Source organism: Heptranchias perlo, chromosome 5 (genome assembly GCF_035084215.1).
Source record: "Heptranchias perlo isolate sHepPer1 chromosome 5, sHepPer1.hap1, whole genome shotgun sequence".
In the NCBI taxonomy this organism is placed as follows: Eukaryota; Metazoa; Chordata; class Chondrichthyes; order Hexanchiformes; family Hexanchidae; genus Heptranchias; species Heptranchias perlo.
The window spans coordinates 73,133,894-73,160,869 of record NC_090329.1 but is presented as its reverse complement, the minus strand read 5'-3'; the positions used below and the strand labels follow the sequence as shown (position 1 = coordinate 73,160,869).

General features: G+C 42.3%; 1 protein-coding gene across 5 annotated transcripts in view; it reads left to right on the top strand.

Moving 5' to 3' along the window:
* Nucleotides 1–22,060, top strand: part of pkib (protein kinase (cAMP-dependent, catalytic) inhibitor beta) — a 93,781-nt gene extending 71,721 nt beyond the window's left edge. For 2 of the 5 annotated variants that reach the window (XM_067983809.1, XM_067983808.1), the window contains exons 2-4: nt 3,868–3,974; nt 18,697–18,871; nt 21,353–22,060. In XM_067983809.1, coding sequence (XP_067839910.1) covers nt 18,724–18,871; nt 21,353–21,438 — 234 coding nt within the window. In that variant the 5' untranslated portion in view covers nt 3,868–3,974; nt 18,697–18,723 and the 3' untranslated portion in view covers nt 21,439–22,060. Of the gene's footprint in view, nt 1–3,867; nt 3,975–4,272; nt 4,318–18,696; nt 18,872–21,352 lie in introns of those variants that run through there. The other 3 variants (XM_067983812.1, XM_067983810.1, XM_067983811.1) reach the window with 2 other exon arrangements.
* Nucleotides 22,061–26,976: the final 4,916 nt, after the last annotated feature.

Here is a 26,976-nt window from a genome sequence, read left to right as displayed (position 1 = left end):
TTTCAGTGCTGTGGCACGGGTGGAAACTTGATTGAACTTACTTTTTAGCAGCAAATAATCCTACAGTGCCTGGAAATACTATGAAACAATGAGGCAAGAACCTTATGCTGAGTGATGGAGCTGCTGCTTCAAAAAGTGGGCAAAAAGGGGGTTGTCCTGTTTAGCACTACAGTTTATTCTTCAATTGTGCTACAATTGATCCTGTCCTGCAAGCGACTGTGCCCACTAACATGCTGCAGAAAGGTCTATCCTGTTTTGAATTGCAAAATATTAGAGCATTATATATTCCTTTTATTGTTTAGTTACATACATAAGAAAAACAGATGTTTTCTGATTTGGCTAGTGTAAAATGATAGCAGACTTTCCTCTTGAGATTACCAGCTGAGAACATATGCTATCACCAATAAAGCAGGCCGCATTGTTTGATTTCACAGTTGATGAGATATTAAGATACCAGGTTTGTATGTCTGGGCTCATTGTGTCAGCATTTGCATGTAGATGCTAGGTGTCACTGTGCATTAACATGGAATTCGTCCATTTGCTAACCTTGTATCTTTGTTTTGGTTTGATTGACAACTCTGCAGCCACAAGCTGTCCGAGCCTGGATGAATATGACAGCTGCTAGAGATAGCTTTAATTTGTTTAATTCAGCCAAGTTGTGCGGCAAAACTTCAATAAAAGAATTCTGATAAAAGGACTTTTAGAAAGTTGAAATGATTCATTAGGGTGAGCTCTGAGAAGAGATTAATTTACCTATAAAAGGTAGGTAATTTATCTAATCTGCTGATCTATTTTTGTTTCTGTATAATCTTCTTAGTAAAACTAGTAGCTTAGCCTGAGCTACATAGTCTGTCAGCATGGTGCTTTTCCATTGGTTTAAGGAGATCTGGAATAAATGGAGCCATTCAGTACTATTTCCCCAGTGGTAAAAGGGAACAGCATTCTAGCTGTGGTCTATTATCCCAGATATTTTGCATAGAAAGTCCAACTCCAATTCACAGGAAGCACAGGTATGTCTCTGGAAGTTAATTTTTCAAAGAGCATGAATAAAGAACATTGGGAAATGGCAAAATTGTAACCAACTGCCTTGCTAACTCAACCAATTTTGACTCGCCACTTAAGTGGTTAACTTAATGAGGGTGTACTGCATTTCACTGAGCAGCACCCTTAACCAATGAGTCACTGGAGAGTTTTAAAAATTTTATTTTCTGTTATTTTAGCCCATCTCTGTGATCTACCAGATCTGTCATCCTGTTTATTCCCATGACCTACAACCCAGAGTAAGATTACCATCATGAATGTATGAAATCAATGCCACAATTGTAACATCACAGCAAAAGATAGTGCTGCTAACTCAGTAACCATTTAGCATAGATTTTTATACTTTGTTTTAACTATATTAGAAATAACTGAAAATTCCAAAATTGGCCTAGCATCTGGAATGGCCTGTAGGAATGAAGCCTCCATATGCCCCAAACAAGGTATTGGTGTGAGAGGGGGCAGGGATGGACATGGGAACTCACTGTGTTGGGAGTTCTCAAATTCCTAGCCCTCAGAGGGAACCAAATGCCTAATGAGACCAAACCACTGCCAACGGAAGTGGGGCTCACCTGGGGGTCCAGTTTGGGATCACGGCTTGGACCCCTGAAGGTCGCCAATTTAAACCAATACAGCCCCCTTACAAAGGGGAGGGGATGGGGGGGCACCTAAAAGTGTTTTTTGGGGTGGGGATTTGGCAACCATACTCCTGCCAGACTTTAAGGCCTCTTCAGCAGGTGGATGCCCCAGATGTGGTCCTGGTGGCACAGGCCTTTGTCATTCTAATGGAAGGGACTTTCCCCTGACCCTGTATAATTTGGCAGGTCCCAGGCGGGCTCATCTCGATATTTACACTGGAATACGCCTCCCTGTGAATTTTCAGCCCTACAATGATTTGCGGGCAAAGGCATGAGACCTTACGACGTTCGTAAAATAAAAACTAGATATAGCAATCCTAGCTCAAACCTAAACACACTAGATGTTCTTGGAAGAGGATTAGGTAATTTAGGGGATCTTCAAAATGCTGTAAATGAAAAAAAAAATTATTCCGTTTATTACACGGCATTTGATGCAGGAAATTACAGAAAAACTAGTTTGCATCAATAGCAATTTTGGTGGCGGGAAAGCCATGAGGGATGAAGGTCAAACTAAAAATTTGAATAAGTTTGAAAAACTCCTGGGTTTGGCCTAGTTCCAAACTTTTTTGAATTTGACATCTTCATAAAAATGTACTTGGCTGCTACTAGCTTATTAACTGAAACACCGGACAGGAATAATGGTGAATGCCTCCATCTGTGCTGCAAATTCTATGGAGGAGAAATTTGTTCTGGTCGCGCACTTTTTTGGAATAAAAATTAGCGTTGGGGGACCAATTTCCAGGCGCGATCTCTAATGCCTGATCTTCCCCGGAAGTGCACAGAATATCAAATTGGAAGCCAACAACTTCCAAGTGTCCAGAGCGCCAGCCTGAAACAAGCATTAGGCCTTGCTATGCTATTAGCATTTGGATATGCTAATCGGAGTCCTATCACCTGTTTTAGGACCCCGCTCCCAAATTTGGGTTAAACTGGCAGAGTATGTGCTACCAAGGACTTACCTGTGGGCCGGCTTGTCTTCAGAGCCAGACAAGTTTCCGAAGGTCCTAGCTGGTGAGCAGCATCCGGAGGCCCGAGGTTGTCTGCAGCTCACTGGTTTTATGGAGATGAGGCCCGAGGCCCGATTCACAACGAACCTTGTACCGATGTCTTCCGACACACATTCCAGGCACGCCACCCATTTCATGTTGTTTTCCGGCCCTACACCAAATTCACCTCCTATGATTCTATGAACGTTTCTGTATTTGTTTACATCCACACAATACATGCTCAGTCTTGGCAATTTAGTGCATCTGATCCCCATTACTCCATTAATGCATATTTAGTCCCCTCTTGTTTAGTGGGGATAGAGGTTAGATGATCCACAGTAGGCTACTGGGAATAGATAGTAGGCATATGTCTGATCCTTTTGATCCAGTGCAGACTAGGGCCCAGATGCCAGTTCTCCATCTGGAAATCCAATGGCGTTTAGAGAGTTTGTATAAATCTGACCTTGGCCTCGTGGGGATGAGAGTTGCTATGATTCTGATCTTTTCAATTTAATGTCGTTTATAGCACAAGTGTGAATCTGGTATCTGGCAGCCTAATGGGGATAAAGGTGTAAGTATTAATGTGATATCAGACAGCAGTCAAGAAAGGTATTTAGGCACAGCGTTTAGAGAACTCAGTGTTCAAATCGACCTATATGTCCTTGGGCTACAGAGGGTAAAAGAAATCAGCTAGGGTTCTCGTTCAAAAGTGTGTGTATGTATGTGCAGGTTGAGTAAAGATAGGCTCACGCTTGGCTGTGAAGCCTTAACAGCTGAATAGCCTGCTGATGCTTATTGTATAAGGTCACATAATAACTAAAAATTAGTTCCAGATCTTGGGGCTTCAAGTTATGAGGCAAGACTCACAGAACAGAACTTGTTTTCTTTTCATCAGAGAGCAATGTAATGTACTTGTTTAGAGTCTTTGTTGGGGTAGAGTAGGAGGAGGTTTACATTGCATCTAACCACCTCCCCCGGTCTGGAAGTGTCTAATGCTGGTAAGGTGAAACATTAGAAAATGCTCCATTCCCCAGCATTGAGACCTATCAGCATAAAAATTTGCTAAGAAAAGCAAGAGACCAGTTGTGAGTGCATTTAATGAACCATTAGGAAACCAGTTCTGGCATAATGCTGATTTGGCCATTAAACAGGTGGCTTTTAGTAATATTTAAATCAGGCATTAAAATGCAAATTCTCTGACCTAGTTTCAGAATTCTCCAGCCAGTCACCCAGTGTCCTTGAGGAGTGATATTCACATCCAAGCTTTCAATGTGGAAACAAGCCCGGGCACTGCTTTCTATCACCTAAACTTGTGAGTAGACAGATGTGTACTACATTTTAAACAAATTTTAGCAAGCCAATGATTAGAGCTAATTGTTCTCTCCTTCCACTCTACAGTCTTCCCAGTGAAGTTTTCATAAAGACATGTGGATGCACATGAGAATTTAGGAGAATGCAGAATGAATGATGTGTTTGCATTCTGGCTCTTGGATCTCTTGGTGAATTAAATATAACCATTTTACTTTGTGCTATGTTTTTATGTAACTTAAGACCAAATCTCTCTTTATCAAGATTTTTAAATAAATTATCATAATCAGAATTTAGGAGAATGCAGAATGAATGATGTGTTTGCATTCTGGCTCTTGGATCTCTTGGTGAATTAAATATAACCATTTTACTTTGTGCTATGTTTTTATGTAACTTAAGACCAAATCTCTCTTTATCAAGATTTTTAAATAAATGATCATAATCAGATAACTAATTTGTTAAGTAATGCTATTCTAAGATTAGGATTTCTATTGAGAGAGAATAGAATGGTATATTATTCAGTGCCTGGGTCAGAAATCTGCTTGGATCAGATGTGTGATTCACTAGACACCATGGGTCAGATTTTGCAGTAGTAGGGCATCTAACGGCATCTGCCATTAGTTAGACTTGCCCCTGCACCCATCAGCTCAAACAATTTCTGCCCGTTAAGTTGCTGAAAGTATGAGCTGGTAACGGCTCAGCGAGGGAAACAGGGCATCTGGGACCTGAGTGAACAGGGCAATCAACAAGGTACCTCCTAAACCAATGAGATTTAAAGATTAGGAAATAAACAACAGAAGGACTGAGAAGAAGGGTGAATTAAAGGGGGTGCATTCCATGTCAAATCAGATACAGAAAGAGAAATAGAGAAGGAAAGAAAGATTGGATTAAGAGAGAGAGAAAAAAGAGACAGAAAGGAAAAGTAAGAATTTAAAAAATTTTAAAATCTCCAAAAACAATTCACAACCTGAAGGAGTGAGACTCCACACTTGTAACAGTTAATTTTCAGTGAGAGGTTGATTGGCAGTCATTAACACTTCTCATGTCGTTAAAAGGGCACTTATGCTTGTAGTTACTAGCCCTAAATATCTGCAGCGGGTTTAGTTCGTATCTACCGCACAACTTTTTTTTTATTCTTTCATGGGATGTAGGCATCGCTGGCAAGGTCGGCATTTATTGCCCATCCCTTGAGAAGGTGGTGGTGAGCTGCCACCTTGAACTGCTGCAGTCCGTGTGGTGAAGGTTCTCCCACAGTGCTGTTAGGTAGGGAGTTCCAGGATTTTGACCCAGCGACAATGAAGGAACGGTGATGTATTTCCAAGTCGGGATGGTGTGTGACTTGGAGGGGAATGTGCAGGTGGTGGTGTTCCCATGTGCCTGCTGCCCTTGTCCTTCTAGGTGATAGAGGTCACGGGTTTGGGAGGTGCTGTCGAAGAAGCCTTGGCGAGTTGCTGCAGTGCATCCTGTATATGGTACACACTGCAGCCACAGTGCACCGGTGGTGAAGGAAGTGAATGTTTAGGGTGATGGATGATGTGCCAATCAAGCGGGCTGCTTTGTCCTGGATGGTGTCGAGCTTCTAAAGTGTTGTTGGAGCTGCACTCATCCAGGCAAGTGGAGAGTATTCCATGACACTCCTGACGTCTGCCTTGTAGATGGTGGAAAGGCTTTGGGGAGTTAGGAAGTGAGTCAGTCGCCACAGAATACCCAGCCTCTGACCTGCTCTTGTAGCCACAGTATTTATATGGCTGGTCCAGGATGTTGATGGTGGGGGATTTGGCAATGGTAATGCCGTTGAATGTCAAGGGGAGGTGGTTAGACTGTCTCTTGTTGGAGATGGTCATTGCCTTGGGCACTTGTCTAGTGCGAATGTTACTTGCCACTCATCAGCCCAAGCCTGGATGTTGTCCAATTCTTGCTGCATGCGGGCACGGACTTCTTCATTATCTGAGGGGTTGTGAATGGAACTGAACACTGTGCAATCATCAGCGAACATCCCCATTTCTGACCTTATGATGGAGGGAAGATCATTGATGAAGCAGCTGAAGATGGTTGGGCCTAGGACATTGCCACGAGGAACTCCTGCAGCAATGTCCTGGGGGTGAGATGATTGGCCTCCAACAACCACTACCATCTTCCTTTGTGCTAGGTATGACTCCAGCCATTGGAGAGTTTTCCCCCTGATTCCCATTGACTTCAATTTTACTAGGGCTCCTTGGCGCCACACTCGGTCAAATGCTGCCTTGATGTCAAGGGCAGTCACTTTCGCCTCACCTCTAGAAGTCAGCTCTTTTGTCCATGTTTGTACCAAGGCTGTAATGAGGTCTGGAGCTGAGTGGTCCTGGCAGAACCCAAACTGAGCATCGGTGAGCAGGTTATTGGTGAGTAAGTGCCGTTTAGTAGCACTGTCGATGACACCTTCCATCATTTTGCTGATGATTGAGAGGGTAATTGGCCAGATTGGATTTGTCCTGCTTTTCACGGACAGGACATGCCTGGGCAATATTCCACATTGTCGGGTAGATGCCAGTGTTATAGCTGTACTGGAACAGTTTGGCTGCAGGCGCGGCTAGTTCTGGAGCACAAGACTTCAGCAGTACAGCCGGGATATTGTCGGGGCCCATAGCCTTTGTTTTATCTAGTGCACTCAGCTATTTCTTGATATCAAGTGGAGTGAATCGAATTGGCTGAAAACTGGCTTCTGTGATGGTGGGGATATCGGGAGGAGGCCGAGACGGATCATCCACTCTGCACTTCTGGCTGAAGAAGGTTGCAAACGCTTCAGCCTTGGCGGTGTCCGGCATGTGAGTGCAAAAGACATCATTGAGGATGGGGATGTTTACAGAGCCTCCTCCTCCCATTAGTTGTTTAATTGTCCACCGCCATTCACGACTGGATGTGGCAGGACTACAGAGCTTTGATCTGATCCGTTGGTTGTGGAATCGCTTGGCTCTATCTATAGCATGTTGCTTCCACTGTTTAGCATGCATGTCGTCCTGAGCTGTAGCTTCACCAGGTTGGCACCTCATTTTTAGGTATGCCTGGTGCTGCTCCTGGCATGCTTTTCTACACTCCTCATTGAACCAGGGTTAGTCCCCTGGCTTGTTGGTAATGGTAGAGTGAGGAATATGCCGGGCCATGAGGTTACAGATTGTGCTGGAATACAATTCTGCTGCTGCGGATGGCCCTCAGCGCCTCATGGATGCCCAGTTTTGAGCTGCTAGATCTGTTCTGAATCTATCCCATTTAGCACGGTGATAGTGCCACACAACACGTTGGATGGTGTCCTCAGTGCGAAGACGGGACTTCGTCTCCACGAGGACTGTGCAGTGGTCACTCCTACCAATACTGTCATGGACAGATACATCTGCGACAGGTAGATTGGTGTGGACGAGGTCAAGTAAGTTTTTCTCTCGTGTTGGTTCGCTCACTATCTGCCGCAGGACCAATCTGGCAGTTATGTCCTTCAGGACTCGGCCAGCTCGGTCAGTAGTGGTGCTACCAAGCCACTCTTGGTGATGGACATTGATGTCCCCCACCCAGAGTACATTCTGTGCCCTTGCTACCCTCAGTGCTTCCTTCCAAGTGGTGCTCAACATGGAGGAGGACTGATTCATCAGCTGAGGGAGGACGGTAGCTGGTAACCAGCAGGAGGTTTCCTTGCCCATGTTTGACCTGATGCCATGAGATTTCATGGGGTCCAGAGTCAATGTTGAGGACTGCCAGGGCCACTCCCTCCTGACTGTATATCACTGTACCACCACCTCTGGTGGGTCTGTCCTGCCGGTGGGACAGGACATACCCAGGGATGGTGATGGAAGAGTCTGGGACGTTGGCTGAAAGATATGATTCTGTGAGTATGGCTATGTCAGGCTGTTGCTTGACTAGTCTGTGGGACAGCTCTGCCAATTTTGGCACAAGTCCCCAGATGTTAGTGAGGAGGACTTTGCAGGGTCAACTGGGCTTGGTTTGCCTTTGTTGTGTCCGTTGCCTAGCAGTCTGATGCTGGGTGGTCCTTCTGGTTTTATGCTTTTTATGACTTTTTTTTAGCGAGATTGTACAACTGAGTGGCTTGCTAGGCCATTTCAGAGGGCAATTAAGAATCAACCACATTGCTGTGGGTCTGGAGTCACATATAGGCTAGACCAGGTAAGGATGGTAGGTTTCCTTCCCTAAAGGACATTAGTGAACCAGATGGGTTTTTACGACAATCCAGTAGTTTCATGGCCACCATTACTGATACTAGTTTTTATAAATACAGCAACTTCACGACATTCAATGCATTTTAATGGTGAAGCAGACAGCAAACTACCATTTTCACAAAGCTAACGGCAGAGAGGCACAATTCAGACAGCAACTTTTGGATATTTGAGTTTAAACGCGCATCTGCTCCTCGCCTGAAGTTGCTGAACCATTTATGCATAAATAATGGTGGGCACCATTGGCCTCACCGTTACTTGACAGCAAAACCTGGCCCCATCTATTTTCATCCATGTTTTATAATAATGCAAAAAGTAGACCACATGAACAAAATGGGAATTGTTTAGAATCCCCACATTATTTTATTATATTGATCATCATTGTTCGATGTCAAATGTATTTCCAAGGAAAATCGGCCTAGAAATTTGAAAGCACCCATTTTTGGGTGTGCACAGGTCACCGGGATCGATCCCTGCACTTGAATGGATCGGCCCAAGGCGCACTTGGTACTCATTAGCATCGAGCCGGCCTGGTGTCCCCAGGCAGTTCGCTAGCCAAGAGGAATCCAAGATCAGGCCGCTGCAATGCCAGCATTGGCCCTGAGGTAAGTAGTTAAAGGGGAGCTGGAAGACGGGCGATCATGAAGGGGGCAATCGGGAAAGTAGGGCAACCAGGTTAGGAGAGTAGCGGTGGCCAAAAGGGGATGGGTTGCGGTAGGCCCCTTATTTGAATATGCAAATGCATAATGCCTGTTTCAAGCTGGACGCCAATGTTTTTGCCAACAATATGGTGGGTGGTACACTTCCAGCTTGTAATGACGTGCGCTTCCTGCCTGCCATGTTGGATAATGGAGCGGTCTGTTCATTAAACCTATTATTAATACATTTCAGTTCTGACTCAACCATGCATTTTTCTGAAGCAGAGTATTGCTGTCAAGAGAATAATTTACATAAAGTAAAAAAGAAGGTATTTAATTCATCGGTTTGCTTATATTTAATCATTCTCTGTCATCTCATGCCAAACAATCCTCTGATAATTGGCTGGTTGGGTAATTTTAGTTCATGGCATTGAACATCTACTGTGGTGTTAAACTCACGCATAGTGGCGATTAAACCACTGAAAGTATCATAGAATCATAGACAGGTTACACCACAGAAGGAGGCCATTCGGCCCATTAAGTCCGTGCCAGCTCTACGCAAGAGCAATCCAGCTAGTCCCACGCCCCCACCCTATCCCCATAGACCTGCAAATTTTTTCCTTTCAAGTACTTAGCCAGTTCCCTTTTGAAGGCCATGATTGAATCTGCCTCCACCACCCCCTCGGGCAGTGCATTCCAGATCCTAACCGCTCGCTGTGTAAGAAAAGCTTTCCCTCATGTCACCTTTGATTCTTTTGCCAATCACCTTAAATCTACGCCCTCTGGTTCTTGACCCTTCCGCCAATGGGAACAGTTTCTCTCTATCTACTCTGTCTAGACCATTCATGATTTTGAATACCTCTATCAATTCTCCTTGCAACCGTCTCTGATCCAAGGAGAACAACCCCAGCTTCTCCAGTCTATCCACATAACTAAAGCCCCTCATTCCGGGAATCATTCTAGTAAATTTCTTCTACATCCTCTCTAAGGCCTTCACATCTTTCCTAAAGTGCGATGCCCAGAACTGGACACAATAATCCAGTTGTGGCCGAACCAGTGTTTTATAAAGATTCATCATGACTTCCATACTTTTGTACTCTATGCCTCTATTTATAAAGCCCAGGATACCGTATACTTTTTAACCGCTTTCTCAACCTGCCCTGCCACCTTCAACGATTTGTGCACATATAACCCTAGATCTCTCTGCTCCTGTACCCCTTTTAGAGTTGTGCCCTCTAGTTTATTTTGCCTCTCCTCGTTCTTCCTACCGAAATGTATCACTTCGCATTTTTCTGCATTAAATTTCATCTGCCACGTGTCCGCCCACGACACCAGCCTGTCTATATCCTCTTGAAGTCTATTACTGTCCTCCTCACCCTTCCAGGTTTAGTGTCATCTGCAAATTTTGAAATTATGCCCTGTACACCCAAGTCCAAGTCATTAATATATATATCAAGAAGAACACTTCAGCAGTCATGGACATTCATCCACCGACCTTCGGGTAAGCGTACTCCAAGGCGGCCTTCGAGACACACGACAACGCAAAATCGTCGAGCAGAAATTGATAGCCAAGTTCCGCACCCATGAGGACGGCCTCAACCGGGATCTTGGGTTCATGTCACGCTACACGTTACCCCACCAGCGAACAAATGTTATCTGTTTTTAATATAATGGGTCATTTGCTGGCTTTCTCTGCCTTCCGGATGTTTCTGCCTCTCTCTGTTTTTTTTTCCTGTTTGTTTTTTTGTTGAATGTGTATTCGGGGGTTCTGCAGGTGACACCTCTCTGTCTGAACACGGTGATTGCCTTGGCAACGGGCAGTTGCAGGGGCATTCTGTAAACACCATGTATTGTTCTATATGTATAAATGCGTAGGCTTCGAGGAGCTCCTGAACATTTACCTGAGGAAGGAGGAAGCCTCCGAAAGCTTGTGAATTTAAAATAAAATTGCTGGACTATAACTTGGTGTTGTAAAATTGTTTACAATATATCAAGAAAAGCAGTGGTCCCAGCACCAACCCCTAGGGAACACCACTGTACACCTCCCTCCAGTCCGATAAACAACTGTTCACCACTACTTTCTGTTTCCTGTCGCTACTGCCCCCTTTATTCCATGGGCCGCAATTTTGATGATAAGCCTACCAAGCGGCACTTTATCAAATGCCTTTTGATAGTCCATAGACACCACATCAACTGCACTGCCCTCATCTACCCTCTCTGTTACTTCATCAAGAAACTCTCAGGTTAAACACAATTTGCCTTTAACAAATCCATGCTGGCTTTCCCTGATCAATCCACACTCGTCTAAATGACTGTTTATTCTGTCCCGGATTAACGTTTCTAAAAGTTTCCCCACCACTGAGGTTAAACTGACTAGCCTATACTTGCTGGGTTTATCCTTGCACCCTTTTTTTGAACAAGGGTAACACTTGCAATTCTCCAGTCCTCTGGCACCACCCCCATATCTATGGATGTTTGGAAGATTATGGCCAGCACCTCCGCAATTTCCACCCTTACTTCCCTCAGCAACCTAGGATGCATCCCATTCGGACCCGGTGACTTATCTACTTTAAGTACAGCTAGCCTTTCTAGTACCTCCTCTTTATCAATTTTTAGCCTGCAGATTGGAGAGTAGCAAATGTAACCCCACTATTTATAAAAGGAGGGAGAGAGAAAACAGGGAACTACAGACCGGTTAGCATAATATCATTAGCTGGGAAAATGCTAGAGTCTATTACAGAGGAATAACAGAACAGTTAGAAAATATCACCGGGATTAGACAAAGTCAACATGGATTTATGAAAGGGAAATCGTGTTTGACAAACCTACTGGAGTTTTTTGAGGATGTAACTGGTAGAATAGATAAGGGAGGACCAGAGGATGTGGTTTATTTGGATTTTCAGAAGGCCTTTGATAAAGTCCCACATAAGTGGTTAGTGTGTAAAATCAAAGCACATGGGATTGGGGGTAATATACTGGCATAGATTGAAAACTTGTTAACAGACAGGAAACAGAGTAGAAATAAATGGGTCTTTTTCGGGGTGGCAGGCAGTGACTAGTGAGGTACCGCAGGGATCAGTGCTTGGGCCCCAGCTATTCACAATATATATCAATGATTTGGATGAGGGAATCAAATGTAATATTTCCAAGTTTGCTGACGACACAAAACTAGGTGTGATCGTGAGTTGTGAGGAGGATGCAAAGAGGCTTCAAGGTGATTTAGACAAGTTGAGTGGGTAAATACATGGCAGATGCAGTATAATGTGGGTAAATGTGAAGTTATCCACTTCGGAAGGAAAAACAGAAAGGCAGAGTATTATTTAAATGGTGATAGAATGGGGAATGTTGATGTATAAAGAGACCTTGGGTGTCCTTGTACACCAATCACTGAAAGCAAACATGCAGGTGCAGCAAGCAGTTAGGAAGGCAAATGGTATGTTGGCCTTCATTGCAAGAGGATTTGAGTACAGGAGCAAGGATGTCTTACTGCAGTTATACAGGGCTTTGGTGAGGCCACACCTGGAGTGTTGTGTGCAGTTTTGGTCTCCTTACCTAAGAAAGGATATACTTGCCAATGAGGGAGTGCACTGACTGATTCCTGGGAAGGCAGGACTATCGTATGAGGAGAGATTGAATCGACTCGGCCTGTATTCATTCGAGTTTAGAAGAATGAGAGGGGATCTCATTGAAACGTATAAAATTCTGACAGGGCTAGACAGACTGGATGCAGGGAGGATGTTTCCCCTGGCTGGGGGGTCCAGAACGAGGGGTCACAATCTCAGGATACGGGGTGGGACATTTAGGACTGAGATGAGGAGAAATTTCTTGACTCAGAGGGTGGTGAACCTGTGGAATTCTCTACCACAGAAGGCTTTGGAGGCCAAGTCACTGAATATATTTAAGAAGGATCTAGATAGATTTCTAGACGCAAAAGGCATCAAGAGGTATGGGGAGAGAGCGGGAATATGGTGTTGAGATGGAGGATCAGCCATGATCATATTGAATGGCGGAGCAGGCTTGAAGGGCCGAATGGCCTACTCCTGCACCTACTTTCTATGTTTCTATGTAGCCCATCCAGTATCTCAACTATACCTTCCTTTACTGAGACTCTGGCAGCATTTTCTTCCTTGGTAAAGACAGATGCAAAGTACTCACTTAGTACCTCTGCCATCCCCTCTGCCTCCGTTATGATCCCTAATCGGCCCCACCCCTCCCCTTGCTACCCGTTTACTGCTTATATGAATGTAGAAAGCTTTTGGATTCTCTTTTATGTTGGCCGCCACTCTATTCTCATACTCTCTCTTTGCCCCTCTTATTTCCTTTTCCACTTCCCCTTTTAATTTTCTATATTCTGCCTGGTTCTCACTTGTGTTATCAACCTGCCATCTGTCATACGCCTCTTTTTTCCGTTTCATTTTACTCACTATCTCTTTTGTCATCCAGGGAGCTCCGGCTTTAGTTGCCCTACCTTTCTCCCTCGTGGGAATATGCCTAGCCTGTACCCAAACCATCTCCTCTTTAAAGGCCGCCTACTGTTCAGTTACAGTTTTGCCTGCCAATCTTTGATTTTAATTTACCCGGGCCAGATCTGTTCTCATCCCATTGAAATTGGCCCTCCTCCAATTGAGTATTTTTACTTTAGAGTGCGTCCTTGTCCTTTTCCATAGCTATTCTAAACCTTATGATACTATGATCGCTGCTCCCTAAATGCTCCCACACTGAAACTTGCTCCACTTGGCCTGCCTCATTCCCTAGAACCAAATCCAGCGATGCCTCCTTCCTTATTGGGCCAGAAACGTACTGGTTAAGAAAGTTATCCTGAACACATTTCAAAAATTCCTCCCCCTCTTTGCGCCTTATTATTGTTATCCCAATCTATATTAGGATAGTTGAAGTCCCCAGTACTCTATAGCGTTTGCACCTCTCTGTAATTTCCCTGCAAATTTGCTCCTCTATATCCTTCCCATTAGTTTATAGAATAGACCCAGTATTTCTTAACTCTAACCAAATAGATTCTGTCCTTGACCCCTCCAGGATATCTTCTCTCTCCAGTACTGCAATATTCTCCTTCATCAATACTGCCACCCTTCCCTCCCCTGCCTTTCTTTCCTTCCCTATCTTTCCTGCTTGGTTGTAAATTTATCAGTAGTTTGACTTTAGGGCCCAAGTTTTTTTAACTTTAACTTTCAAATCCAAAGCCATGTATCTTTTCATGCCTTTTTATCCTGAAATGACTAACAATGATATGTTCATGAAAGCTGATTGTAAATAGTGAGAGTTGACAAAATTGTCAGCAATATGAGATGGTAATCATCTGAGATGGGACTTTAGATGATATGTTCTGAAAGTGACAGTAAAAGAAATTACAATAAATGAGCTCCTCTGGTTTCCCATTTTATTCTGTCCACTTGTAGAAAGTTCTTCAATCTGCTAGATGCTGCAGCAATGGAGCCTTATAACTAATTATCTGAAGGAAAGAACCCAAACTATGTTCACCCAGAAATAAGAACAGAAAATGCGGGAAATAAATAGCACATTTGTCACCATCTATAAAGAGAAAAGACAGGTTGATATTTTGGGTGTAACTTTTATCAGAACTGAACACTGAAGAATAACAAGGCCCTTTTGTATTGTGCAAGAGAGGGGAAAAAAGAAAACATGTAGATAAAGCGCGAACAAGGATAAAGGAAAGATGATGGGGAAAAAAAGTAAAGATGCAGGACGTCTGAAATAAAATCAGGAAATTCTAGCACCACACAATGGCCTAGGAATTCTTTGGCATTGCACTTGTGACTGTTTCACAGGCATGAAACGGGCACCTAAGCATCCAATATGGAGGATGGCATGCGGACGCATATTCCGTGCCCATAGTGCCTTTCCCACAATATTGGTATAGGTTCCTGTATAGGTGTCCAGGGCCCGCGCCTGAAACAGGAATTGGACCGTTATGATATATGCAAATAGGAGGCGTAACACCTGGATAAGGCCCCTTTTCCAAAATTTGTTAGCTGCTGACTGCAGTATGCACTATTCATGCTGTGGTCAGTACTGCCCAGTGCAGCCAAGTCAGCATTCCTTAAAGGGACAGCTAGAAGCTGCCTCCTGAAAGGTAAGTTTTTATTTTTTTTACTTACATTATTGTGGAGCCGGGAGGAGCTGAAAAGTCAATAAGCACAATCTCTCAATATTTGTAAACTTTTGTTGTGTTCTTAACCAAATGGCAGATATATTTTTGGAAACTGTCCTCATATTGGAATGTTAATGGAGATTGAGTTTCGGATGTTTATTTTTCAAAGAGTGGCATCCTGAATTGTTCTTATCATCAATCAACATCGAAAGCCATTTGTTCAATTGTTTAATGAACAGTGACCTCTGCTGGTAATACATTTGTGTGTGTCTATGTCTATGTCTGTGTGTGTATACCTCGTCAAGAAAAGCAGGAATTATAATAGAGATGGAATTATTTTCCAATATTCTCTGGTCACTTACCAGAGTTCACTAACAATATAGTATTATGGTATCTCAATAATAATATAATGTTACCTATACTATAATGTTGTCATTATTCTTTATAACATGGGACTGAGATTATTGGCCATCTTGCTCCAGAAATATTTTCAGTCAAAGTTTTAAACTAAGAAGTTCAATCTAACTATTCTGTTTTCAAATAGGATAAATATAAACAAAACCTGACCTTGTTGAGTTAGGATGGTACAACACAAGGTCCAGCCATGAAAAATGTGATACGACAACTTGAAAACATAGTATTGTGACAGTTCTAAATATATTTATGTATATATGTGTACTTGTATATAATGCTTTGTTGTGCAACAAGTGCCAAACTGCCCTAGATCTTATAGCAGGGAAGTTATACCATAAATATTACATTGCTGTGAATCAGTTTTGACTGTACAGCCAAATCCACATTACATTGAGTTGCATCGAAACTACAGTATAGAAACAAGCCATTCGGCCCAACAGGTCCATGCCAGTGTTTATGGTCCACGTGACCCTCCATACTTCATCTAATCCAATCAGCATACCCTCCTATTCCTTTTCCCTCACATGCTTATCTAGTTTCCCCTGAGGCCTATTTACCTCGACTGCTCCTTGTGGTAGCGCGTTCCACATTCTTACCACTCTTTGGGTAAAGAAGTTTCTCCTGAATTCCCTACTGGATTTATTAGCGACTGTTTTATATTGATGACCTCTAGTTTTGGACTCCCCACAAGTGGAAACATTTTCTCTACATCTACCCTATCAAACCCTTTCATTATCATAAAGACCTCTATCAGGTCACCCTTCAGCCTTCTCTTTTCTAGAGATAAGAGCCCCAGCCTGGTCAGCCTATCCTAATAAGTATACCCTCTCAGTTCTGGTATCATCCTTGTGAATATTTTTTGCACCCTTTTCAATGCATCTATATCCTTTCTATAATATGGAGACTAGAACTGTCCAAGTGCGGCCTAACCAAGGTTCTGTACAAGTTTAACATAACTTCTCTGCTTTTCAATTCTATCCCTCTAGAAATGAACCCCAGTGCTTCTGATTTGCCTTTATTATGGCCTTAATAACCTGCATCACTACTTTTAGTGATTTGTTTATCCGGACCCCTAGATCCCTTTGCTCCTCTATCCCATTTAGACTCTTATTATCCAAGCAGTACATGGCCTCCTTATTCTTCGTACCAAAATGCATCACCTCACACTTACCTATATTGAAATTCATTTGCCAATTACAAGCCCATTCTGCAAGTTTATTAATATCCTCTTGCATTTTGACGCATTCTTCCTTTGTATTAACTATACCCCCCCAGTTTGGCGTCGACCGCAAATTTTGAAATTGTGCTTCCAATTCCCAAATTCAAATCGTTAATGTAAATCGTGAACAACAGTGGTCCCAGCACTAATCCCTGTGGAACACCACTTCCCATTTTTTGCTGGTTCAAAGTTCAGCTTTGGGTGTGAGGTGGCCTCATGGAGTTGGTCTGGCATCACTTTAGCTTTGTACTGGTTACAGTATAACTGAAGTTTAGAAAGCTCCAAGTAACCAGCAGAACATTCAGCACTTTTCTAAGATTAAAATGGGTCACTGATGGCTCAGTGAATTTCTCCTATGATTAGGCAGGCAATACAGATCATGAAGGTTTTTGGTTCGTGTAATTGTATCCATCTTGGAGAAATTGAATTTGAGTGATTTTTAAAAAGATTTACCAGTTTTTGGAACATAGGAACAGGAGTAGGCTATTTAGCCCCTCATGCCTTTTCCGCCATTCAATGAGATCATGGCTGATCTTTGACCTAACTCCATATACCCGCCTTAGCCCCATATCACTTAATACCATTGGTTAACAAAAATCTATTGATCTCATATTTAAAATTAACAATTGAGCTAGCATCAACTGCCATTTGCAGAAGAGAGTTCCAAACTTCTACCATCCTTTTGCGTGTAGAAATGTTTCCTAACTTCACTCCTGAAAGTCCTGGCTCTAATTTTTAGGCTATATCCCCTAGTTCTAGACTCCCCAACCAGTGGAAATAGTTTCTCTCTATCTACTCTTATCAGTTTCCCTTAATATCCTGAAAACTTTGATCAAATCAGATTTTGGAAATCAGTTAGCAAATCACTACAAAAGTGTGGTTAAATACATACACTGGAGCTGTTTTTCCCTGACTATAGAACACAGCAGAACTATCTGTACAACTCATTGCTATTGACTTGCACTGTTTTCAAACCAGGTGCTAGTGTCAAAAGGCACTTGCATTCTAACACATGCAGCAAAGTGTTTTTAATCCTGCAATGGAGAGAAAAAAAGGGTTTTATGCCAGCACCAAGAAAACTGTCAACAATGTGAGCTGATAATATTAAAGGCAGCATGTCAGTTTTAAGAGGAACGATTATATTGTGACATATACATCTGGTAAATTATAATAAGAAATATGAGTACTACTGAGCTTTAATTAATTACATATTTTAACTTATTTCTAACATTTTTATAAGGAAGACATAATAACTTCCAGCTTGAATCTTGAATTTGTGTTCAGGTCTTCAGCTGACATTATGTGCACCCAGAAGGTTTAATGAACATGTATTAAAGATGTGTCCTATATCCTAGTTTGTTCAGAGACATGTATTTGTCATAACCACCTGTAGGATCTACTTCAGGGGCTCTGCAAATACTGTACAACTGAAACAACAGAACTGTATAGTAAGTATGTGTGTTGCTTTTAGTTTTTTTTTTATTTACAGTTTTGTTTAGCTGAGTGAGCAGAGTGACCCAGGCTACAAATTCTCCACAGCTGTCAGAATCCCATGATTTATTTCAGCAATTTTTCTCCCAATTTTCTCACGTTGGCCATTTACCACCAGGTAACTTTTACAAGCCAGAAGGACAGGACAGTCATGACTCAGACTTTCCCATTACAACAAATAATGACACTAAGATGTAAGAGCCAGGCAGTTCCATTTCTCACCCCTTCCACATGAAATGTAATGGGGTAGATTTTGACTTTGTGCGATAGTGTAAAACAGGTGATAGCGAGTGGCAGCCTGTTTTACATCTCTCCCGATTTTTAGTTTAAACTGAAATCAATGGAAATAAAAATTGGGAGAGATCTAAAACAGGCTGCCGATTCATATCGCCCATTTTACACAATCGCACAAAGTCAAAATCAACCCCAACGTCTCTTGACTGAGTATGGATGATTTGAGTGTCAAACAGTGACAGGAATCAGTAAAGTTACCTATAAATTATGAAGTGAGGACGATCATAGATCCACTGCTCTGGAGCAGATTAGTGCTGAGTTTATTTTTAGTCTGTCTTGTACATGTCTGGGGGAGAATAAGCATCAAGAGGTACTACTTTACAATTGTCCTTCTTTCCTTTCAGCTGTTGATATGACGAGACGACTCAGAAATGACTGATGTGGAGCCTGTTGTCACGGATTTTGCCTCATCGGAGCGGTCAGGCCGCAGGAACGCCTTACCTGATATCCTTGGCTCCCCAACAGGAGCCAATTCAGCTGATTTGCCACACAAACTGTCAGAACTATCCATGAGCACAGGTAGAGATTTCAGCCAAGAATGTCCTGTAGTTAATATTATTACTCTAGCTATTATCTAAATACAAGTACGAAGTCAATACCTTTGCCAAAACAGTGTTAGCAAACAAGCTTTTAACAATATCAGTGAAGTATTAGAGTTCAGATATTGGCCCGGATTTTGCTTTGAAAATAACGGTGAAGCTAACAGCGCAAATCGGACAGCAACTTCCAGCGAGCAGAGATGTGCAGTTAAATGCGAAAATCCAGAAGTTGCTGTCTGAAATGCGCCACTCCTACATAAGCGGCCAAAAACGGCATCTCGTTGTCTAATTCCCCATTCAAATGTATTGAACGGCGTGAAATTCCTGTACTGACGTCATAGATATGGACTAAACTCGCCACAAAAAGTTACGGCTTGTCCATTGCAGTTTAAGCCTTTTAACGGTGTGATAAATCTTAATTACTGCCAAACAATCTCTCTGGCATTGAAAATTAACTTTTACAAGTGTGGAGTCTCATTCCTTCAACTTTTAATTGTTGTTGGAGATTTAAAATTAGTTTTAATTAAATTTTGCTTTTCTTTTCTGTCTTTTTTTTAATCTCTCTCTTAAGCCAATCTTTCTTTCCTTCTCTTTTAATTCACTTTATGTACCTGATTTGAGATTGAATTCACAATTCTAACTTATACTTCCTGGTTCAAACTCGGCGCTGCTTATTAACGATGCTTCAATCTGATTGGTTAAGGAGATACACAGTTGCTTGCCCTGTTCACACAGGTCCCAGATGCCCTGTTTGGATCTCCTGCTGACAGCAATTTGCTGTGCAAAACCCCATGGAATGTATATGGGCAAGTGCAAGTCTAACGAGCGGCTAGCGCCATTCGTTCACTGCTCACTGCAAAATCTGACACATTGCCTTTTTGTTTATCTTAAATATATGCTTAGATCTGGTAGTATGATGCGATGCACTTGATGATGTTCTAATGTGATATATCATTGTGTTAGGGTGCAGGTTTAGGCTTGTCATTTCTGAATCCCAAATTCCTAATATTAGCCATACCGTAGGGAGGAGCTGCTGAGTGGGAGGTCAGGGAGGGATGCAAAACAGGAATAAGAGTCCCAGAGTCCTGGTCCTACGTGGCTTGCTTAAGAGTGAATTGGGAGAAGCTTGGAAACAGGCTCGTGATCCTCTCAGCTACTGAATGATTAGTGCTTTTTAGTCTTGTTTTTCTTTTTGAAAAAATGATTGAACTCATGCTTAATGCTGCTGAGTTTCCAAGACCCTAGCCCACAATACAAATAAGTGGACTTATCTAAATAACCTTGTCTCCACATAACTTTACATATCAAGGTTTGAAGAGATGAGAGTACCATTAAATTCCTCCTGTTATAATTGTGATAATAAGCGGCATTAATCAGTTATAAAAATACCCATGCTGTCCATAGATCTAAGTAATTCAACTTCTTCATGTCTTTGATGTACTTGTCTTTGTGCTTGAAGTTCTTTGAATAACATTACCCAATTAAACTGGCCATTTATGTGAACCACACACTGTTAGGTGACCTGGCTTCCTCTAAAGCATGCATCACTTCTCCAAATGTTGTGTAAATACTGAGCCACATATTGGATAGATATTTGCACAAGTAGAGTGATCCTTGGCATTTCAGAACGAGCTGGATGGCTTAGTGAAATCTGGTTGCATATGTTACATAGCCTCGGGGGATTGCACTTGTGGTGGTGGATAGGTATAGTTACATATTGGAAAGTGGAGCATTGTGCCAGCTCTGTTATTCTCCTCCACTGCACCGCCATCTTGATGGGTCTCACTGAAGTCAAGTAAGGTACCTCAGATTCATCAATTCTGTCCCGGAACCTCTGCACCATATTTATGCTGGTATGGGTGTGAGTGTACTGCGAAACATCGAGTATATCAAGGCCACCAATGAGATATCAGTACCTGACAATACAACTCATGATTCAGGAGCTGGTGGACTGACAGGGATGAGAAGTTCTCTTCACTTATAGCCTGGGCTTTGGGTATTTCTGTCTTCATCTATGAATTTGTTAAGATACAAATGACCATTTGTTCACAGAAATCATGTAACTGCATCTATACAACCCAAAAACCAGCAGACAGACAGACCTCCTTCATGAAGGTTTTCCTAAATCAGGTGTGAACAAGAACAAATGAATTTCTAAATCAATTCTACCAAAACAAATTTAACACTGGTGCTCTTTTTCAACCTGCTTAAGAGGGATATTAGATGTAAAAAGTAGGGCTTTTGTGAAATTTACACTGGGCGTAATAGTATCTCTGAGTTATTGGGACAATGTTGTTAAGATTATGTCAGTGTAACTTGCATCAATATTTGGTCATATTCATTTTCAAATTACAAAATCAGCTGTCACCTCAATGAATATGAAAATTATATTTAAAGTAATAAGCAACTGAGGTGTAATTCTTATTCCTTACTATTCCTCTTATTCTTTCTTTGATCCCAGATGAAGGAGCAGAAGAAGAAAAAACATCCCCATCAGAAGCACCGCCCAAACCTCCAGAATGTGAAGATAAGAACAATACATCATAACAGACCACCTAACTGCAATATTATATTACACGTGTTCATATAATTTTCACAAGTGACACCCAAGGGTCCAGATTAGTCCAGCATCTCAAATCCAGAGATCACCACTTCAAGTTGAAGCAATCTAGGCATTCATTTCTCTCGGGAGTGTGGGGAGAAATTAGTTGAAAATTCTCGAAGATAAAATTTCAACAACCTGTTTGTTATTTTAGCTGCTTCTAATTTATATATTTTTCTTCTTTGACATGACATTTACTAACGCACAGTTTTGATTTACTCAAACAATATTTATATAACTAGGCAAAATATCAGACATGTGGGTAGAATATGTGCAGATATCAGTCATTTGCAATGTAACTTTTAACAAGCATCTAGGATTACTTTCTGACCAGAATTCTATCAATAGTTTCCAGAAAATGGCATATATGGGAGATTGTCTTATTTTTTATGCCAAAGTTACTTACTGCTCCATGTCCTTTGCTGTGTTGTACTGTCTTTGGTGTTCTTAACTTCCAACCTCCATGGTTTTACTGGGCATTGACTATTCTATACTGCTGTAGTTTGTATGGCATTTGCAAAAAGTTTTAGATGTGATTTTTGATATAAAGTTTCCTTTTAAAATAAATTCTGCTGTTTTGTGTGTCATTCTAAAAAAATATGCCTTGGAATTGTGAATTTAAATGTAAAGGTCAAAGATCAACTAATTTCTTACTTGCAATGTGTATATTTTTTATCATCCTTACTAATGTTTATTGTCTCCTACTTTACATAAATATTTTTAATTGCTAGAGAAACTTAGCTGATCCTTCTTGAACCAGACTAAAGCATCTTCTCTATATTGTCTCATTCCTCCCCCTTGACAACTGATTCAAGGTCAGTCGCACAGTGCACTCTCCTCGGGGAAATTTCATATCCCCTTTTTGCACTGGGCCACATTTTGCTGCAGCAGGGCATCTAACAGCAATGGCCATTAGTTAGACATGCCCCTGCAATGTTCTGCTCAAAACATTGTCCACAAAGTTGCTGAAAGTGCAAGCTGATAACGGCATGACGAGGAAAACTGGACATCTGGGATCTGAGTGAACAGGGGGCAACCAACAGGGTATCTCCTTAACCAATGAGATTTAAGGATTGGGAAATAACCAGTGGAAGGACTGAGAAGGAGGGTGAATTAGAGTGGGTGAATTCAGTGTCAAATCAAGTACTGGAAGAAAGGGAAAGAAAGATTGGATTAAGAGAGAGAGAAAAAGAAAGAAAAAAAAATAATTTAAAATTTGACATTTTTAAAATCATCCCAAAAAATTCAAAACCTGAAGGAATGAGACTTCACACCTGTAATAGTTAATTTTCAGTGCCAGATAGGTTGATTGGCGGTCACTAACACTTACCATGTTTGTTAAAAGGGTACTTATGCTTGTAATTAATAGCCCTAAATATCTGCGGCCGGTTTAGTTCATATCTACCATGCAAATACAGCAACTTTATTCAGTGACATTCAATGCCTACCAATGGTGAGGCAGACAGCAAAATGGTGTTTGTGCCAAACTAACAGCTGAGCGGGGCAACTCAGACACCAGCTTTTGGATATTCGCATTTAACCGCGCAGCCGTTCCTCGTCTGAAGTTGGTGTACAATTTATGCATAAATAACAGCGAATGCCATTAGCCTCTCCGTTATTTTGACAGCAAAATCTGATTCAATGTCTTTCACTCATCTATGCTGCCCTTACCTAAACCCAACTGACATGGCAGTTTAAGAATTTGAATTCATTAAAAAAATATGGAAATAAAAAACTGGTATCAGTAAAAGTGATCATGAAGCTGTCGGATTGTCGTAAAAACGCAACTGATTCGCTAATGTCCTTTAGAAAAGGAAACGGGCTGTCCTTTCCTGGCCTGGACTATTTGTGATTCCAGTCCCACACTAACGTAGCTGTCCCTTAACTGCTTTCTGAAGTGGCCTAACAAGCCACTCACAGTTGCATCAAACCACTACAAAGAATAACAAGGACAAAACTGGATGGATCGCTCAGCTGCAACCTAGGTATCGAATCAGGACTCGACAAAGGCAGAGCCAGCCCAGTTGACCCTGCAAAGTCCTCCTCACTAACATCTGATGATTAGTGCCAAAGTTAGGAGAGCTGACCCACAGACTAGTCAAGCAACAGTCTGACATAGTCATATTCACAGAATCATACATGTTAGCCAACATCCCAGACACCACCATCACCATCCCTGGGTATATCCTATCTGACCTGTAGTACAGATCGACCGGAGGTGGGGACACAGTGGTATATAGTAGGGGTGGGGAGGAGTGGCCCTGGGAGTCCTCAACATTGAATCTGGACCCCATGGAGTCTTAGAACTTCAGGTCAAACATGGGCAAGGAAACCTGCTGATTACCACCTACTGCCCTCCTTCAGTTGAATCAGTCCTCCTCTACCACTTGTAACACAGAATGTACTCTGATGGGGGACTTCAATATCCATCACCAAGAGTAGCATGGTACTACTACTATTAACTGAGCTGTCCAAGGCCTGAAGGATGTAGCTGTCACACTGGGCTTGCAACAGATAGTGAGAAAACCAACACCCTCCACCCTCCACCACCGACGTATTGTGGCTGCAGGATGCACTGCAGCAACTCACCAAAGCTTGTCTGGCAAAATTCCCACCACCTCCACCACCTAGAAGGCACAGTAAGAAAAGCTAAGCAAATCTTGGGCTGCATTGCTGGAAAGGTGGATCACAAATCTCAGAGAGGTGATAACAACTCTGCTCAGGATACTGATCTGGTCACATCTGAAGTACTGTGTACAATTCTGGTTATCATACTACAGCAAAGATATCCTGGCATTGAAGGCAATACAGAAAAGGGCAACCAGATACCTACCTTAAGTCAACTAGTCTATAAGGAGAGGCAGGGATTGTTTATTCTGAAGAGAAGAGGCTCAAGAGGGGGTATTATTTCAGTATTAAAGATTCGTAAGAGAATAGGTAAACTAAACATTAATAATATGTTTGAGATTTCCAAAGGACACAGCCATAACCTCAGAAGAGGGATGGTGAAGAAAGTTTAGATAGTATAGTCCAGAGGGCCGTAAAGGCAGAAACCTTTAATGGAGAATTGGATAGATATTTGAGAACAGTGGTGATTAGGAGGCAATAGTTTTTGGGACCAGCTGGATGTCCTGAACGTTCCTAAGTAACATCACATCAGCCATTACACTCGAGAAACCCTTAATTGTGGGGCATTAACTTAACTGAGAGCTATCATTAACTAGAACATTCCTGTAAGTCAAGCAATCATTTAGCTCTTTTTAACGTGAGAATAACCAGTAATTCCCCACCGATGTAGTAAACAACATTCCGTAACGTGACTGTGTTTCAACTTAATTTTAAAAAATCTACTTACTCAAAAGAAAATGTGGACCTGAATCTTCCAACCTCCTTTGTCTGGGGTGCATGTCTGGGAGGGGGTGGGGGAGGGAGGCAAAACTTCCACCGGTCATGGAGATTTACTCCTGACCACAGACAACCTTCCAGCCTTGGGGTCATTAGAATTTTGAAGGTTGGCTTCACGACCTTCACCAAGGAGACACGCCAAAATGGGGGCAGAATTTAGCTGTGGTAGGCCTCCAAGGCCTACTACAGTGTGGGATTGGAGGCAGCCTTGCACAGGCCCTGGTGCAAAAAAAAAATTTCGGGCCTCCCACCACTAGCAGGAGAACTAACTCCCTTAAAATAGGATTCAAAGGATGCAAATCGCAGAATTGCATCTAACTGTAATGTGGGTCCAGGGGAGGGATGCAGGAAAAGGTGGTGATGCTGTGGATCCACTGGGAGGAAGCTGGTGGGAAATCCAGGCCTGTAACTCTACAAACAGAATTACTATTTCCAAATGTAAAACATTTACTTCTCAAATGGGGTTTAATTTCCTCTGGTAGTGCATTGATTAACACATTTGTGTAAAATTCCTTTGTGCGCTATTTTAACACAATCATTAACCCATTTCAAAATTGGTTAACAACTGTATTAAAACAAAGCACAAAATAATTTTACACAAACATGTTAATCAATGCACTACCAGGAGAAATTAAACCTCAAAGTGTTCCACCTATTTGTCTGCTCTACTTTCTTAAAAATCGTCAGAACTTTCCTAAGTTCGGTCGGTAAATGCATCATGCGGTGTGTACTGAACATACAGATGCATAATGCTTAGTCTGTGCTGAGTCAGTTGATCTTAGTCAGGGTAGCAGTAGGCTGCTGTGATTACCACCAGCGTGCCTAGGCTAGGATGGAGGTGGGGGAGGGGGAAAATCAGCTGGGTCTCCTACTCACTGTTAGTAACATCAGAAAGTGTATTTTGGGTGTGTGCGCGTGTGTGTGTTTGTAGGGAGGGGGGCCGAATCGGGTGAGATCAGGATTGGGTTCAGCTCTAATTCACTATCTAGACTCATACAGGAAGAAAGGCCATTACCAATGCAAATCTGCTAATACATATTACTAAAGCGGTTCCCACACACATGTGCTAATCTTCCCAACTCAAATGGGCTTTAAAGGCCAGCCAGCTTTTTCATATCAGAAACAGATCCCTTGAAGCTACAAGGTTAATTTCCCATTAGCTGATATACATTCGCAAACTATGTGGACTGCCTTCAGTGCTGCTCCATTATACCAGGAATCAGACACATATGCCAAGAAGTGGTGAGGCCTCACCTGCTAATATGCCGTGAACCGTATCTACATGCCCAGGCACAGCTCCCCGATGATGATGTAGGAGCAGTTCCTCTGCAGGCTCTGGTTCAATAGGGAAGCAGTTACAGAGCTGTACTATCTGCTTCAAAGAGACCTGCAGCTAATCTCTATCATAAGGACAGCAGTGCCAGTGGTAGTCTTCAACTTTTATGCCTCCCTCTGGCAGTGCTAACATCTTCATCTCCTTTCCCACTGAACAGTAACAACAGCATGAAGGGCTGCTCAATTTTACTACATTGCTGGATTTCCTAAAGTACAGAGATAAGTGATGGCACTCACCTGGACCATTAGGCACAATGCATTAGCCTACATTAACAGGAAGGAGTTCTACTCCATTAATGTGCAACTGGTCAGTGACCAACACCGCATCATGCGGATTAATGCCCGCTTTCGAAGCAGCAGTCATCTTATATTTGTTTAAGACAATCATCTGTTTGAAGGTGAAGAGAGACTGGAAGGATGGCCCTTCAGAGACCAAGGCTACCCCTTTCAGCCCTGGTTAATGACATCCTTGCGGCAGTAAGTGACAGAAGCAGAATGCAGGCACAAGACCCATGCAACGACTAGGATCATTTTAGAGCACACCATTCAGCAGCACAAGCACGATGATCCAAGTGCGTCTTGCTCTAATTTCTATGATTCAGAAAAACCTGCATAGCCAGGTAAACTGATCCGCCAGGCACTCATTTAAAATTCATTTAACAGAGTGCCTGAGCTGCCTCTTTGAAGAGCCCTTCTGTCCACATTGCACTGAGGAAGTGGCTCCGGGCATCTTCTGCATCACT